Source organism: Acipenser ruthenus, chromosome 3, assembly GCF_902713425.1.
Source record: "Acipenser ruthenus chromosome 3, fAciRut3.2 maternal haplotype, whole genome shotgun sequence".
Taxonomy (NCBI): domain Eukaryota; kingdom Metazoa; phylum Chordata; class Actinopteri; order Acipenseriformes; family Acipenseridae; genus Acipenser; species Acipenser ruthenus.
In genome coordinates, this window is record NC_081191.1 from 65,376,908 (window position 1) to 65,394,528 (window position 17,621).

Below are 17,621 nucleotides of genomic sequence, written 5' to 3' on the forward strand. Positions count from 1 at the left end.
AGAGCCCAAAGCCCTAACCACTACTCCACACTGCTATATTGTACTTTCTCAGTGTAGTTTCATAAACAGAAGGGTTTCCTTTATGTTACTGTATGTAATGTAAAGATTAAGTACTAATGTGCTCAGTAAGAATTTAGGTGTGCCAGTGCAGAAAAAAAAAATACCTCAAGCTATAAACATGTCCTGTTTATAATTAGTGTGATCGGTGGTCTCCCTTGATTACAATGCCATCACATAAATGATTTATTACGATCGCTCTATAGCCATTAAGACTGATTTAAGTGGTGCTACAATGGGGCCACCGCAGGTCAAGCTAAACCAGACATAGCATTATTTAAGAATGAAATGAAAGGAGACTTTCAAAGCTGAGTATCCAGTTCTTAAAGTTGCTTATGTAAAAGGACTATGAAAAGGGAGAGACAATTCATTAATTGAGAAGAATACAGTGGTTTGTTAAAGTTTTTTATAAAATGGCTTGGATAAATTAAGTACTGTGATTGGCTGAACACGATCACATGACTGTGCGGTAATACTTGTCTTACCGCACGGCTATGACATCATAGACCAACTTACTTACCTGATCTATTAATATTACTAGTTAATAGTAACAATTATCTAAACAGTGTTTCTGTAGGTAAAAATGTCAACATACATAGAAAAATAGGTAAAAATGTCAACATACATAGAAAAGGGCTTGTAACCAGGAGGTCCCCGGTTCAAATCCCACCTCAGCTACTGACTCATTGTGTGACCCTGAGCAAGTCACTTAACCTCCTTGTGCTCCGTCTTTCGGGTGAGATGTAATTGTAAGTGACTCTGCAGCTGATGTATAGTTCACACATCCTAGTCTCTGTAAGTCGCCTTGGATAAAGGCGTCTGCTAAATAAACAAATAATAATAACATACAACTGAAACAGCATTTAAATCACTCAACAATCTTTTTTCATCTCTGTCACTAAGACTTACAGAAAATTGGCAAATATACTGTGGTATTTATTTAGTCAGAGAACAGAACAAAGAAAACTCGGTGGCAAGCAGTAGCAGTAGCACTACTCAATAGCCATCTGAGAAATCACCACGCAAGTCTCACTCAACATGTAATATATACGGTATATGCAGCAGCGGCATCTACTTATTAAACTAAATATTGCCTTAGAAAACTGACTAGCGAGTATGCAATGTTTGAACCTAGACACAACAGATTCATCTCACCAGTACCCTCCGATTTCAGAAACATATTAAAAAAAAAAAGAAAAATCTCTCTTGCTCTCTGCTGACACAACCGTTGGGCTTTTAAACAAGGTTAGGTTCGGCATAGAATTCTATTGTGCTCGCCGCGGACAGGAAGGACTGCGTAAACTGACACGGAAATCATTTAGTCCACATATCATCTAATGCTGGTTTACAATCTAGGGAAGTTATGCCGGTAACCGACCATTGGTGTGAAAGCAGCCTTAGAAATTACTGGTCAGCTTCTCTTGAAGAGCGCAAAGCCTGAGTCGGATCATTTCCTACAAAATAAAAAAGATAAACACTCGAAAGCCCCTCCCTCAATTTCAAGTGCAGTGTTTGGCTGTTGCATGAATCCTCCCTCAGATGTGGGAAGTCAGTCTGTTTTCAATTCACAAATGTCATTTCATCTAAAAAATGTTACTATAATTGGCAATGTTCAATGTAATGTTTATGGCAAATAAAAAAGTACAAAATATAGGTTACAATCAGACAGTCTTCAGGGACTATTTTTTCCTCAGTGGAAGGATACATAATATATTTCTTACTTTTTTTCCTTAAAAAAACTAATTTGTATTTATTTAAAAAAAAAAATGTAGCCATTTTATAAGCAAAATAACCCACTCCAGGGTGTGCGATAAGACAATTCTTACCACACTTCCTGGGTGGTTGAAGGGACTCAGCCTGCGGCCTCGTGCCTCACAACTCACCCAGGACTTACATATTGATTGCGCTATTACAAGATAATATTGCGTTATATCACAATAATTATTGCATCATTAGGAGATAGTTTTCATCAGCGATAAAACGTGTAGATGTCATAGTGTAGCTGAAGTGAAGTGCAGCTGGACAGTGAGAAGCTGTGAAGTATCTCTGTTACAGATGGTGTTAATTTGTGCAAGTTGGAATGCCTGGTTTTGTTGGGAAAAAAAAAAAAAAAAAAAAAATCAACGTTTTCTATACCGTATATTACAGTTTAATATTGTTACTGCAGTAATTTAAAACACATTTTCATTCAGCCCATTTCATGATCACATAGATTAGGCCAGGGGTTTTCAACCTTTTGTGTGTCCGGACCCCTAGAGACAAAAAAGTAGAAGTAGGGACCCTAGGCTTGCCCATTTCACACTCTTCACATACACATAAAAATAGAAAAACGCAAGCCTTATAGACAGAATGTTACATAGACATTAGCCCAGTGCATAGCAAACAGATTACTATAAAAAAAAAGAAAAAGAATTATAATTATAGTTTTACAATGTACCACACAGTGCTTTGGTAAAAGGATGTTCATTTAAGAGAATTTAGTTTTAGGTTTAAAATATTGTAGAATCTCTCCTCTCTCTCTCTCTCTCTCTCTCTCTCTCTCTCTCTCTCTCTCTCTCTCTCTCTCTCTCTCTCTCTCTCTCTCGAGAGAGAGAGAGAGAGAGAGAGAGAGAGAGAGAGAGAGAGAGAGAGAGAGAGCAAATCCCTCTGAGGTCAGATTACAGCAAACCTAAATGCCGCCTTCTCTCTAAACCCCACCCTAGTGTTTACATTCTCTTTTCCATATTTGGCTAAATCAAGGTCTCATGTGTATCTCGCACGGCCAGTTACCTTCTGCATGAAGAAAAACTTAAATGTGTTGTCCTGCTGTGATGCTTTTATCATGGGGCATTACCAGTCCTTGCTGTATTCCTCACTCTTATTCTGATGAAAGCAATTACCTGCAGTTAATTAAAGAGGTAAGAAACCTTCTAAATAAAAAGGTATGAGATTGTGGAGGTAAGGAGGGGGTGTTTGGAATGGGAGTGTAATGGAAGAGAGTTAGAGAGCCTCTGGAGAAATGTTATCACATTGTTGGAAGGGATGTGGCTTTGTGCTTGCCCAGAGTTGCTTGAGCAAAGGGGAGAACTATTTAAACATACTAACGTATTTTCTTGATATATTCATGTGTGTGTGGTTTCATTTTTCCTATTGTAAGTTTTATGGGTTTCATTTGTGATAAAAACAAGTAGGGAGGGATACCACATGTGTGTTTGCCTAGCTGTTTTAAATTAAAAGTGTGTTTTAACAAGTGGCGAATGAATAGGAGTCGGGAGACAGAGCTGGGGGAAGTGCTGGAGAAGGGGGGCTGTCAGCATGGAGTGCCTTTATGTTGCATGTCTGGTATTTGGATTTCATTGCATTACATGGCAGACAGAGCTAGGTCCGTAGTTGGTTACAGTATTTTATTGTTCACATAAATGTGCTGTGAATTCAAGCTGCAAACTTTTGTTTCAAAGGGTTCAAGCAGATTGGGGAGCATCTGCTGGGATAACACACTACCTAAAATCAATAATTCCAATGTCCCACCTCTGCCATATCAATACAATGAGCTGGCTGTGATGGTCAGACAGGATAACGTTACTTTTTACTTGATTTCAGGATGCCTTTTGTGATTTTGTATGTCATTTTTTCAGCTGAAATACCAAAGTAGTGTAAATGCTATACTGATTTCAGAGACTTTAGGATTAAGAAATCACATTATTTATTATATAGGCCAAGTCTAGGAAAACAAACATGTATTAGAGCTTATTACAAGTTGTATGACTTTATACTTTCTCCTCTATGAAATGATTGGTCTTTTAAAGTAATTTCCCTATTCGGCTTTTAATTGGTTCCCTAGCTCAGATGAAAGGATTAGTTTTACACATTCCTGGCATGCAAGCTATGCAATTACTCTGAGGATATTTTTTTTGTCAGATTAAGTCATTTGGAGTATACTAAAGGAATGCCTTTCAGCAGATTACAAATGTGTCCCTGGGCCCCTCTGTTTTCCCTAAAAGCCCTTTTTATTAATTGAAACATTTGCTTTGTGGAAACTGAAAAGGAGCTATCAGAAGAGACGATTCAATTTGCAAGATGTGCTGTGTAAGGCATGAAACAAAACGAAACAATGTTTTATTATCTTGATAGACTTAAAACGACACATTTAAAAATGTGTATTAGCTGAACAATAGGCTATAGCATGTTTCAATGAAGAGGGGTATGTCAACATAAGAAGTAATGCATGCCTGTGAATGTGCACATGTTAACATTTTAAATGTAATATCTAAATACACTGTTGCATGTTGGTATGCTCCAGCAATCTGTTACAGCTTAGAGTGATGTAGTTAATGATAATTTTTGCTATTGTATAATATGCTTCTTTATGCTCAAGGGTGGAAGAAAAGACACTTGTTATGATTTATTGGGCTATAATTTGTACATGATGAATCGTTGTAAGAGTTCCTTTTATTTTCTTTTACAGTGCTGCACACTCAGGGGCCTGTTGATGGGAGCCTGTATGCCAAAGTGAGTAAAAAGAGCTCTTCAGACTGCAGCATAGCAGTGGCGGCCCATGGGGTGGCAGTGACCAGCAGCCCTGACCACAGCGACCACACCTTGTCAGTCAGCAGCGACTCCGGCCACTCTACAGCATCAATACGGACAGACCGCGTCTCGGGGATCAAGCGAGGACTGAGTACGCAGGAAAAAGCTGAGCTTGACCATCTCCTGAGCGGATTTGGACTGGAGAACCCAGCTCCCTCCAAGGAAATGTCAGGAGGGAATCAGCTGGGTGGTGTGCAACACATTGTGCCTGCCCAGGTGCACATCAGTGGGGAGGTAAAACTCAAGGACAGGGAGACCGACATCCTGGATGATGAGATGCCCAACCACGACCTTCACAGTGTAGACAGCATAGGCACCCTCTCGTCCTCTGAAGGCCAGCACTATAACCACCTTGGCCACTTTGTCTTCCACAAGAGCAGCCAAAACTCATTGTTGTCGGATGGCTTCGGCAGCAACACTGGCGACGATCAACATACTCCCATCGCCCCTGACCTGGGCATCAGTGTGGATGTCTACGAAAGGGCCTTCAGCGAGGCTAAGCAAGGCTACCTGCCACAGAGAACCCCACCTGTTTCCACAGCTACCACCCCCAAGCCTCAGGCTTTTGGACAGAGCGGTTACTCCACCCAGACCTGGGTCCGCCAGCAACAGATGGTGGCTGCCCAGCAGTATACATACTCGCCAGCTGAGGGTGATGTGAGGTTCTCCCCGGAGAACAAACAGAGCAAGCTTGAGACTCAGCCCAAGCTTCCAAATACCTCCACTAGAGGGAGCAGCAGCAGGGATGCTGTGCAGAGAGGGATAGTTGTCGGGTCCCTTCCTACTGCCAATAAGAGTCCAAAGGAAACCAATGATTTGGACCAGACCTGCAAGGAAGAGGAGTTACCATCCTCCCCCACCATGGATATTGATCAGTCGATTGAGCAGCTGAATCAGTTGATAATGGATCTCGACCCCACGTTTGTGCCTATCCCTACACGTGTGAATTCTGTAAAGAGGGGAGGTGTGGATCAGATGAATGGATCTACTTTCAGTAAAGTGGAAGGGGTTGCCGCCACCAATGGAGTGAACGCCACGCTTCAGGAAAAAAGAGAAATGGTGATTCCACAAAACATTTGCCAACCAGGTCAGCACAATGTTTTCTTATGTTGAGTTATAATGCCTTTATTATTATTATTATTATTATTATTATTATTATTATTATTATTATTATTATTATTATTATTATTATTAATTAATTAATTAATTAATTAATTAATTAATTAATTAATTAATTTATTTTTGTTTTTTTATAGGATTTAGTGATGTTGACTTACTTGTTTTAAAAGATTCAAATAGAAAAAAAGATTATCAAGTATAGGTGTATAAACAAATAAAAGACAAGAAGGTCATGGAGTTTTTGTGCTTGCTACAATGCAATATTAAAATCGTTTGTGCAATTACACAATTAATTTTTCCTTACATCTGCTTAACTCTTTTTGGTTTGTTTCCCAGAGTAGAATGATTAGGTTAAATATCCTTGCCCTGTGTACTTGAAGTACAATAAAAATCAGGCCTTTCTTTTTCGAGCTTGCAGGCTGTTTATAACAATAAATAAATAAGACATCTGAACCAGCCAATTGAGAGTAAAAAGAAAGGATTTTCTTCATAACCTTTTGTTTAAAAGATTGGTGGTTAAATGCCTTGTAGTGTCTTACTGAAACTTAACAAGCTGTGCGTAAACAGCTACTATACGTTTTCCCTTAGTAACAGAATGGAGTAGCTGCAAAAGTGGATGCTTAGTCTTGTGCTTTATACAATACTGTACCTATTAAAAAAAACGTAAATGGCAGGAAAACAGGTTTACATCAAAAGGCTATACACATTTTACTTATTCTGTTCAACAACAGCAACAACAGGGAAACAGATAGATGGTAAACACAGAAGCATGTTTTATAACATCAAGTCAAATTCCAGTGAAACCTGAATTAACCAGTCACCAAAAGGTTATTATTGTGTTCGCTAAGTCTGTGAATACCAAACATGTATCTGACTTAAGCTCTTTCTTTCCAGATGTCCTAAATTATAGTTTCCTTATAAAATAATATTCAAGTACTGCTGTTCTGTTTAAGCAATTCAGATGGCTAGTGAAACAAGTTACCATGTAGGTTTTCTTTCTTAATGAAAGCAGCATAGCCTTCCTCAGCATTATAAAAGGGCCTCAAAGTAGTAAGGCTAGCTGTGTTTTACCAGCATACTGCCAATATACAAAGAGGTACACTGTTCATATGCCAAGTGTACTTATGATATACTTGCTTTTGTGAGCAAATAACAAATGACATACTGTTGTTTTGAGTAGTGCGCCTTGTTTCATTCCTGGAATTTCAAGGCTAGGAACAGGTTTGCCCCTAAGCTAAACATTTACATTTAGACTCAGGTGTTTTACTATAATCACTGCACAAGGTGTAGCGTGAAAGTGCAGTGAAGATATTTCAAACAATCTTTTCAGTGTGAAATTTTACCTTGGCTCTCTGAAAGGCGCTGTATTCATGAAACATTTCAATGTATAGGACTGTAATGCACTTACAATAAAGCACTTACAATAAAGATTCAGACTTTTGTTAAAGAAGCAAACAGAACTCTAGAACAGTCTAGAACTATTCTAAATAGCAAACTGCATTTTACTCATAAAAACAAACGTTGAAAAAATAGCCTATTACTTCAATAATTCATTTGGGCCCTTGGTGTCTTTCTGGTGTAGAAGCATGGTGTATGTTAATTGGAGCATTAAAACTCAAATCATATTTCTTATTCTGAATAATAATTCAAACTGTGCTGTGTATAAGACATGGCACCCACGTACACCTGACGCACATCATTGCTGGCACGCGTCTGGTTGATAAATGGAGAGATTTTCAACTCCTGAGCAACGTGATCTTTGATAAGCTGCATTTGCTTTATTGTTTTGACATCAGTGCATTTTTCACAGTCCATTGTTAAACCAGGCAGATTCCTAAGCCTTGCACGTTCAATTTATCTGTAATTGATGGACCTGGACATATGATTTACCTTAACCCTTGTCTCCATCCCCGTTCAAACAGTATGAAGAGTTTTACATTTAAAAAAAATATATATATATTATTTATATTATTATTATTATTATTATTATTATTATTATTTATTTCTTAGCAGACGCCCTTATCCAGGGCGACTTACAATTGTTACAAGATATCACATTATACATTATTTCACATTATACAGATATCACATTATTTTACATACAATTACCCATTTATACAGTTGGGTTTTTACTGGAGCAATCTAGGTAAAGTACCTTGCTCAAGGGTACAACAGCAGTGTCCCCCACTGGGGATTGAACTCACAACCCTCCGGTCAAGAGTCCAGAGCCCTAACCACTACTCCACACTGCTGCCCCGCATATATAGCTATATATATAGCTAGACTGACGTTCCTCTGTGAGGCCCCAAGTCATATTCTGTTGAGACTCGTATTTTACCACGTTCGTGGTATTATTTTGTGCTTTTAAGTGGATCATAGTCTATTTTTATTCCTAATGGAGCTTTACAGTGAGGCTCATTGAAAATGAAATGGCTGTGTTTTACACTGCTTGCACGTTGCAGCCAGATGTTGTTGATTTTGTTTTGGCTGTGCTGAGAATCACAGCTTGCCAGAGCATGACCAACATGCCTCTGTCTGTACACAGAATCCAGAAATCCAATGATGCCAAGGCCAGGTGAGCTTGATTAATGAATACATATTGACAGGGTTTTCTCACATTATTTTGGTAGTACCTTTTGGGTAATTTGTGTTTCCATGTAGTTTTCTTTTAGGGAGAGAAATTGTCCTTTTAAAATGCAAATTACCATATTAATATTTAAATACTGGTGGGTGTATTTAAATATTTCTGTCTATGTTCCAAATGTGGCCTTGCACAACAACTGATATTGTGCAGCTTTTTTAAACTGGGTTTACACAAAGCTTTTTAGGTTGAAGAACCGCAAGTGCAGCCTGACTCATTTGGCCAGCAAAAAAATGTAATAAAAAAAGTAAGGGAATCAAAAACAAAAACACAGACATAGCATTACACAAATAAAAAAAAATACAAAAATACCAACATTCTATAAGAAAGCACTGTGTACTATCCATGTATTATTTACTAAACATTTTTTGACTGCATATATATTTATCGTACATACGTTATATACAAGTTTTCAAACATAACCGTAGCTTCAGCAATTCTGATCCTTATGGTAGTCTAGAACAAAGCTAAAATCCAGCACTTTAGGTTAATGATATAAAAATGATCAAGTCAAAATGTTTACTATACCATAAAACTACTGTCTCCTTTATCATGCCATTCAGTACGGAGAATCTGCAATGTGGATGATTTAAATTGCAATTGAACAGACGAATTAATGACGGATGATGAATTTGGCTGGAGACCTTGTCCATGGGTGCTGACAGCTATGCCAAGCTCGAGTCGAGTCACAGAGTTTGCTCGAGTCGAGTCACTTATCTGGCTCAAGTCAATTCGAGTCATTAGTTCTGACAGTTCGAGACAGTTTGATTAATCAGATTCATTTTACAGGAGTAGCAATCTACAACATTTCAATAAAAAATACAAAATTGAGATGCACAATAATGTGGTCAAGGGTCAGTAAGGGTTGTTCACTACTGTGCATAAAAAAATAGCGAAAATATTTCACAAAGAACACATTGCACCATAAACCCTTTAACCACCTATACTTAGCACAATAAAATCCCAGTTGTTTGTCAAAATAAAATCATCAATGTTGTTAAAATGCGCAAACGTACAGTAATACTAAGAGGTCAATTAGTCCCCACAGAAATCCGCGGTAAAATTTCCTAAAATCTGCAAGAGAAAAGAGTGTTTTCTGCAGAATTCTGCGGCAATGACTTTTTAATGAAAAACAGTGTTAATGAGTATAAATAAATAAGAAAAAGTAAGTCACAGTTAGTTAAATTCATTTTTTTTTATTAACTCGCATTACTAAAATCTGAAGAAAAAACAGAACAAACATGTTTGCCATATTTTATGGAAATCAAAGAAAAAAAAAACACACAATAAAGCAAAGAGTTCACTTTTTTCTTTTTTAAACTCTTACAGCACTGACTATTGGATGCCATTTTTTAAAATATACATAAAACATAACAATTCTTAAAAAATAAATTAAATACAGTTATGGCCAAAACATTTAACTATATTTAATCACATTAGTAGTAATAACATTTGTCTAGCAGAATCAAATTGTAATGGTGCACTGGGATTCAAATTAGCATTGGTACAGTTTACAAATGCACTGTTTTACAAATGTGTTCTAGGCTTGGAGCATTTTTGTACAAATGTAACACAGTATTTTTAGAAACATATGTTCACCAAAATGTTGTAATTTAAAAGTATATCCACATCAAGACAGCACATAGAAATAGTTTGGAAACTATGACAAGAGCTTGGAAACAGTGAAAGGCGACACTGATTGGCTGATAAACTAGCTTTTTTTATTTCTTTGACCAATTAAGGCCACAGTGTGAAAGTGCTATCATCACATACCACAAAACAAATGAGAAAGTAACGATTAAAAAAAAAGAGGATTTTCACATTCATGTTACTACACCATGTACAGAAAACGTGTGTATTGCCATATATAATTAGAATATCTTTCAGGACCTGCAACATAGGGAGTACAAGCAAAGTCCTAATTGTTTGTCTCTGATTTTTCACATAGGAGTAACAGAACAACACTTCACTTTGAACTTGAGACTAAACTATGAAATCCTTTTGTAAAATAATAATAATAACAATAATAATAATACCTTTCGTTCTTCAGTAGCCACTGTTTGTCTATCGATGGTCGTTGTCATGGACTTGCAAACACCACCGCGCAACCCCTGCACGCACACAGCACCGCGCAACCCCTGCACTCACACAGCACCGCGCAACCCCTGCACGCACACAGCACCGCGCAACCCCTGCACGCACACAGCACCGCGCAACCCCTGCACGCACACAGCACCGCGCAACTCCTGCAAACGGGATCTTCACTGCTGAAGTCTTGTGAACATAAGGTATGGCTTTCGGACTTGTTTCCATACAAAAAAAAAAACTATTTTGGTCAATTTGCACAGCTTTTCAGCTTGAGAAGGCAATTTACCCACCCTTTAAAGTCGTACTACGTTTTGGCCATGCACTTTCTATAGTATAAGGAATGTACGTGATATGTGTTTCCTATGTCACTTTCTCACAACAATGGAGAGAGAATTTGGAGTTTCTGAACTGCATATGGAAACCCCGCCATTGTTAGCTTGCTCCTCTAAAGCCCCTTTCACACTGGTATGATCTACCCGGGTCAGAACCTACCCGAGCAGGACCCAGTGTCATGCGGGTCGGGTAAGCGATTTCACACTGCTTTTGAAAAAGCAGGGTTGACCTGGGTGACAGACACAAGTAAACAACACGCGTATCAATGCCCCGGAAGCAGCTTGTTACTGACACCTCCATCCAAGCTTCTCTGGATAGAACCGTCTACCCAAATGCTGATTAGAGAAAATGTTTCTTCATCCCTGCTGCAATCTGGCTCATGGTGTGTCACAAGCAACAAAAAAATGGCTAAACAGAATAAACAGAAATGTTCCTTGCGGAAGTGAAACCAGAAGTTTGTTATTGCGTCGGCTCACGAACGGCCGTCAAGCATTTTGTCTCGCTCAACCTGGGTCAAAGAGTGTCGACCCACATCCGACCCAGGTACGTGGTTTCACACTACACGGGATTATGACCTGGTTCGCCAGGACCCGGGTAGGAGTGCCAGTGTGAAAGAGCCTTTAGTGGAGCAGTGTAATGCTTCTTAGAACTTACTACAACCCATATTATGCTGTACACAAATAAATACACAGCTCAATGTTAAATGCTTGGGATTAAAAGTTTCAATGGATAAAACTTGTATTACAATTATTTTATAACAAATAGTAAAGCAGTATATTTAGATCTTTTTTTATGTGTGTTTTTTATTTATTTATTTTTTTTAATTTTTATTTTGAATTATTTTATACTGTCCGAAGGTGAATTGACCAGTTCTTTCTGGTGTTGCCGAAAAGTAATCTTCTGGAATTTTGAGGAATCCAAGGAACTGCTCAAATCCAGATGGGAGCTCAGGTGGTAATCACAGTCCTTTACCAAAACTTTAAAGTGTGGTCTTAATATGAAACTGATTGGATTTTACATTGAGAGTACAAAAGGAACATATGACAGAATTTACATAAACCAAGTAGCCAGAAAAATCTGTGACATTACCAGAATGATGAACTAGTCTCCATACATTTTCTGGCATGTGCTTAACATGACAACACACTTGGAAATTACTTTGTTATAAAAAGTCACAAACCAGACACAACAATTATGCATATATCATCTTTATCCAGGCAAATACTTAATCTGTGGCAGACTGAGCTGACAAGTTATACCTGTATTTCAAATTGTTGTCTAGCCTGATAAGGCGTAGCTGTTGAGATTTGTATTTTGATTTCATGTCTCAACCGCAGGCATAACAGTTATGTTTCTGGTAGAACATTACGCTCTGCTTTATATTGGTAAGCATTCCTTTGTGCAGATAAAATCCTTTTTCTACTTGTCTTCCATTGAGTGTCTACTGTAGGCATTTCAGGCCAAGAGAATACCACTGTCGGCTGTTTTTTCTTTCATCACATTGTTTCTTGCTCAAGCTTACAGACATCAAGAAATTGTGCCACATTCTTAAAGTTAAAAGGAAAAAAAAGAATCCCTCCATTACTCCCAAGAATTAACGTCCTGTAAAGACAGGAAGCATTATTTTCACACACTTTTTTGCCCTGCTCTGTTTTACAGTTTCACAGTAAATGTATTTAGTTCATTACTCTTTTGGACAAAACTATTCTAACCTCTGAACTGTAAATTATACTGCACATGTGGGAAATATAATATGGCTGAGCTTTACTTTTACACTTTTTTTAATATAATTCATTCTGGTGCCAGGAGGCAAAACAACCTGCATTAACAGAACACCTTATTCACAATATTTTGGTAATTAAAAACGGTACTAAGAGCCAGTTTTTAATGTTTATCAAAACAAATCCATCTAAAATTACAGGCAGTACAAGTAGTGGTGTTGATTTTTTTTTAATGCCACTTGCTTATCTTTAGTACAATTGTATCATCTTTCAAATTATTTTAAATGTTATTCAAATGGTATACTGCCATTGCCAAATACTGTAGTGTTAATTCATAGGTATTTACTCATAATAATTATTAATAATGAATTTAAAATGGTGAAATCATGGACTCGGCTATACGTTACTTTACAACATCTCAATTATCATATTTACACAATACTTTTTTTTTTTTTTAGCTTTTTATGTTTTTAACCACAGCACTCCAAATTATATCAGAAATCCATGTGCGCCATGAGACAAAGGATTCCTTCACACAGATAACAGTTTAATTTACTGTCATTGAACACAATGTCACCTTACCCGTCTGACTACTATTTGTGTCTCCAACAAAAAAACCAACATGTCCCAGTGTGTTTCTATAAGAACTTTTATTTTCTGTTCTTTTTTTTTTGTTGAGACATCGCCTGTAGCCCTAAACTGATAGTGTTAATGTCTGTGACGCAAAGAAAAGTTGTCAACTGTTTTGTTCCCTTGTCTTTGTATGATGGTGCAGTAGAAGTTTCCCATGAATGTTTTTAGGATCTGTTTTCAGTTGGTGAACTGATGACATAACTTGTAACTGGAATTTACCTGGCCTATGACTTCATATTGAAACACTCCAGTAAGGCATGAGGGGAGAAAATGATTTTAGAGTTTGTGTTATTTGTATGATGAAACTAAAATTAATGTCACAGAAATAATCATATACTATTTTAATCGTTTTGTTGGCAACAATAGTTTACATAAATAAACTGAGCAGTGTCCTGTTTATGGCACTACCAACACATACAAATTGTCAATGATCTGCCTCTACCATTTCATAGCTAGATGTTCATCCTGTAGATATCATCATTCTGAATTAAAACATTAAAATAATTGGGTTGCTTTCCTGTGTCAATCTCTCCCAGAGTCTGTTTTGGAACCGGCAGCTACATCATTTTCATGCAGGACATTTGATTATTTTTTCTTAGCAAACACACTTTTACTTTTAGCATATGGTCCAAATCTATATAATAGTAACCGTGTTCTGTAGATTTAAAGTAAATTAACTTTAGAATAGCAAAGTACTGTCATATAATTGTGTGTGTCATGGTGCTAGGAAGAGTTTCCCCAGTAAAGACATACGTGAATCTTCAATTCCATTCTAAGGTAAAGCAGCTAGTTTTCTAAATTAATTGTGAAATGTATTGCACTGTGAACATGTTTTATTTAAGATAACTAAGGGTTGGATGTTCAGTTAGTGTGGCAATGCGCCCCGCCCGTGTGCATTTGTGTGTTATGTGTTGTATGTTGCGTGCGTGTGTTAATGTTGGTGTATAGATTGGTACACGGGATATAAACGGGTCTGTGTTTCACGTGTATTTAAAAAGTGTAGATTTGTATTTAGGCACGAGGAGGGCACAAATCACTTCACTTCACGTGCTGGTTAAATGTAATATGTGAGCACGGGGTTGCACATAATGAATTCACGTGCTGGGATTCAAGTGAATAATTAATTAGTAATTGAATCCCAGCACAACAGTATATATAGATGCACATTTTCATTCAGTCGGGGTTAGGTGTTCAGAGAGTGGAGAACGGGAGAGAGAGGAGAGTTAAATCATTAAGATCGTAAAAGTAAAGATAAGTTTGTTTGTACTCACCGTGTCTGTTTGTCTCCGTGCACCGTTTGTCTGTGTAGTCCGTTTTGTTTGTCTATTTATTTTGGCGTGAAGTGCCGTGTCCTGTTTTGTTTCAAACCTTTTATTTTCTGTTCTGTTATTAAATGCTGAGCGAAAGCATTCGCTCAGCTCCATCAAACCACAACTCTCTGTCTGTTTATTTCCTGCTGCTGGTCTGACGCCACCCACTCCGGCCGTCTTTGTGACAGTTAGCCATTGACACGTCACAGGTTTAAGAATACATCAGGAATATTGTTTCCATTTAAATACGGTGTTGGCTCGTCATATCTAACTATGAGATGTAAAGAAAAATCTTTTATGTGGTGTTTGAGTGAGATTTAGCCATTGGGAGTACAGAAACTTGCTCCGAAAGAATGAAACTTGGCAACTCAGTTTGCCCTGTGGATCGCACCCCAGAGAAAAAAAGAAATTCTTTACTTCATAGTATGTGAGTTTATCCAGACAGCATAACACATGTAATCAGACAATGAAACCAGGATTAAACAAAAACATATGGGGATCTGAGAAAATGTAATAATAAAAAATATTCACTTGTATATATGTGTCTCTCTCTCTCTCTCTCTCTCTCTCTCTCTCTCTCTCTCTCTCTCTCTCTCTCTCTCTCTATATATATATATATATATATATATATATATATATATATAATTATAACATAAGAACCAGGCATTTTTAATTCAACTCAGCTTGAAACAAAACATTTGCTTCATGTTATTCTAAATCCAAGTACTGTAGCTTGTTTGTGTTACTTTGGATTCCTGCAGCTGTCTTTAATTTACACAGTTAGGAAGGCTGTCTCCTAAAAGCATAATTGGGTTACACAACATAAAAGGTTAGAACATAGTAATAGTTACCTGTTGTACTTTAATTGTCTTTTAGATAGCCTCAACTAAATAGAAATTTGGAGCAAGTCGTTACAGCAAATCAAAACCTATACATGGTAAAACAGACTTCAGGGATAGAAACACCAATAAGAGCAGAGGGTAGGTGGGACAGTGAGGTATGTTATGACTATGAGTTGAGCAGCGGTACATTTGTGTGGATGCTACTAGTACGGTCTTAAATAAGTACATCTTTTTTATTGTGTGCATGACTAAGAGAGCCATATTTGGTCATTTGAAGGGCCAGGTATGGCTCGGGTGCCATAAGTAGGTTTTGATTTTCCATTGTACTTCTGCAGGGACTGATGTGTACGGAATGGTTTGCCAAGCCACGTTGTTCCTTCTGATTAATTGAGATCCTTCAAGAGCTGTCTTATTCTGAAATCCATGTTAATCGGCTAAACATAGTTTGGTCCAAATGGTCTCCTCTCACCTGTAAAGTTTATTACTGTACTTTTATTACTTATGCAGTATAGATATGTCTAAGTGGTGGCTATTATTTATATTTTTTATAATCTAAAAAAATGACTAGCTATCAGTTTACTTGCTTTCATAAATAATCTATGTTTTTTTAATGTTCAAATTTTAGCTCCACCCCATAAAATTATATTTTAAGTGTTTTGGTGAGTTGTTTTTTTTTAAATTATTATTATTGTTTTATTTTATTTTACATAACATGGTAATTTTAACAACTTGTATTGGTCACGGCTTGGTCAAAAATGCTTTCTTGTTAAGAGGAACCATTAAAATGTGTACAGAGGCTTCTGTTTTATGCCTTGCCAGAAACAATAAGTTTATTGTCATTTCAAAACTTCTGCAACTTCTGCAGCATTGAATACACAGTACTTTATGTGAGTATATAAGAATGTGACTTATATTTGTACCTGCATTCAGAGAATAACCTATCCAATTGTGATAAGTTTAAAATATTAGTATCAGAAACTGTTTATGGTTGTAACATTCTCCAAATCACTGGGAAAGCCATCTATCCTTCACGTGTACACACTGAGACTTTCACATGAACATACAGTATGGTGAATGTTGGTCATGATGTTCTACCTTTTCATTAGGCCATTGCATGCCATTGTTTCTTCATCATAATGTAACATACTATACATATTTATTTGACAAAACATACTTATTGTACAGTGAATTGTTGTTTTATAAAAACCTCTATGTGATTCAATCCAGTATTGTATGCATTCAAGATAGCAAAGGTGTAGATCTGTTGTGCAATGGCGTGTTATACTGCTGGCACCACAAAATACTGTGTAACAAACACTCTACTAGATAGATTTCAGTCAGGCAGTCTGTGTTTGGTACTGTCCCTGTTATTGTTCGCCAAGTATAAAGCGATCTTTGTCCCTGTGAATTGAACTTGGCAGGGTTTTCAGACACAGGTGTCATTCCAAGCCACAGCATGTGTTAGCCTTTTTGTAATTGTTCATTTGAAACTGAATCACTAGAAACCAAATAATAAATGGAGGGCTCCTAAGCATATTTGACCTGCCATATATAAATATTTATAGAAATCATATCCTTTTTGTACCGGTACAGTAAGTACCGTAGTTCATGTTTGGCTTGACATGCAAGAGTCAACTACACAATTTGGGAACAGTGGTGAATTGGTTTTCCTTTTCGAGCAAATTTTGTCATTTTCAAAAGTAAGGGAAATTGTATTTGTCCTTTCTTACTGCAGTATATTTTGGAAAGCGGAAATGGGAGCCAGCAGTTGTAAAATCCCCAAAAAGATATTGGAATAACTATCAGTAAACTATGTCTGAGTTTCTGTCTAGAACATAAAAACAGTGAGGTAAATCTTTGTGAACAGGACCCTGGAAGTATTTTTTTTGTTGCATGTGACTCAAATGTTTTAGCACTCTAATATCCCAATATAAAATTAAACTTGGTCTCAGTTGATATTTCTAATCTAGAGAAAACAAAAAAAAAAACAGTAAGGTTACCTCAAATAGTTTGTCAGGTCACAGTTTAAGATGTATATTGTATATGGCTTGATAAGTTCTATGGCTACAAAATGTTGTCAACTTTTGAACTGGGCATGGCTGACCTTTGCAAACCCAATACTGTTTCCTTCCTTGATTTAGTACAGTTTCCAGGCTTCAGGCTCGCTGTCATTTGGAAAGTAATGGTTCAGGCTTTCGAACAGCTGTACATATGACAGCCTGCTGTCTGTCAAGATCACATTCCTGTTTCACATATTTAAACATACTTGTACACTTGTTTGTAATGACAGCGACATGTGGGTGTATATTGT

General features: G+C 37.1%; 1 protein-coding gene across 9 annotated transcripts in view; it reads left to right on the plus strand.

Moving 5' to 3' along the window:
• LOC117394454 (tensin-3-like) overlaps positions 1-17,621 on the plus strand; it is a 178,186-nt gene that overhangs the window by 134,752 nt on the left and 25,813 nt on the right. For all 9 annotated transcript variants that reach the window (XM_059014961.1, XM_059014993.1, XM_059014954.1 and 6 more), the window contains one exon: positions 4,502-5,710. In XM_059014961.1, coding sequence (XP_058870944.1) covers positions 4,502-5,710 — 1,209 coding nt within the window. The remainder of the gene's footprint in view (positions 1-4,501; positions 5,711-17,621) is intronic.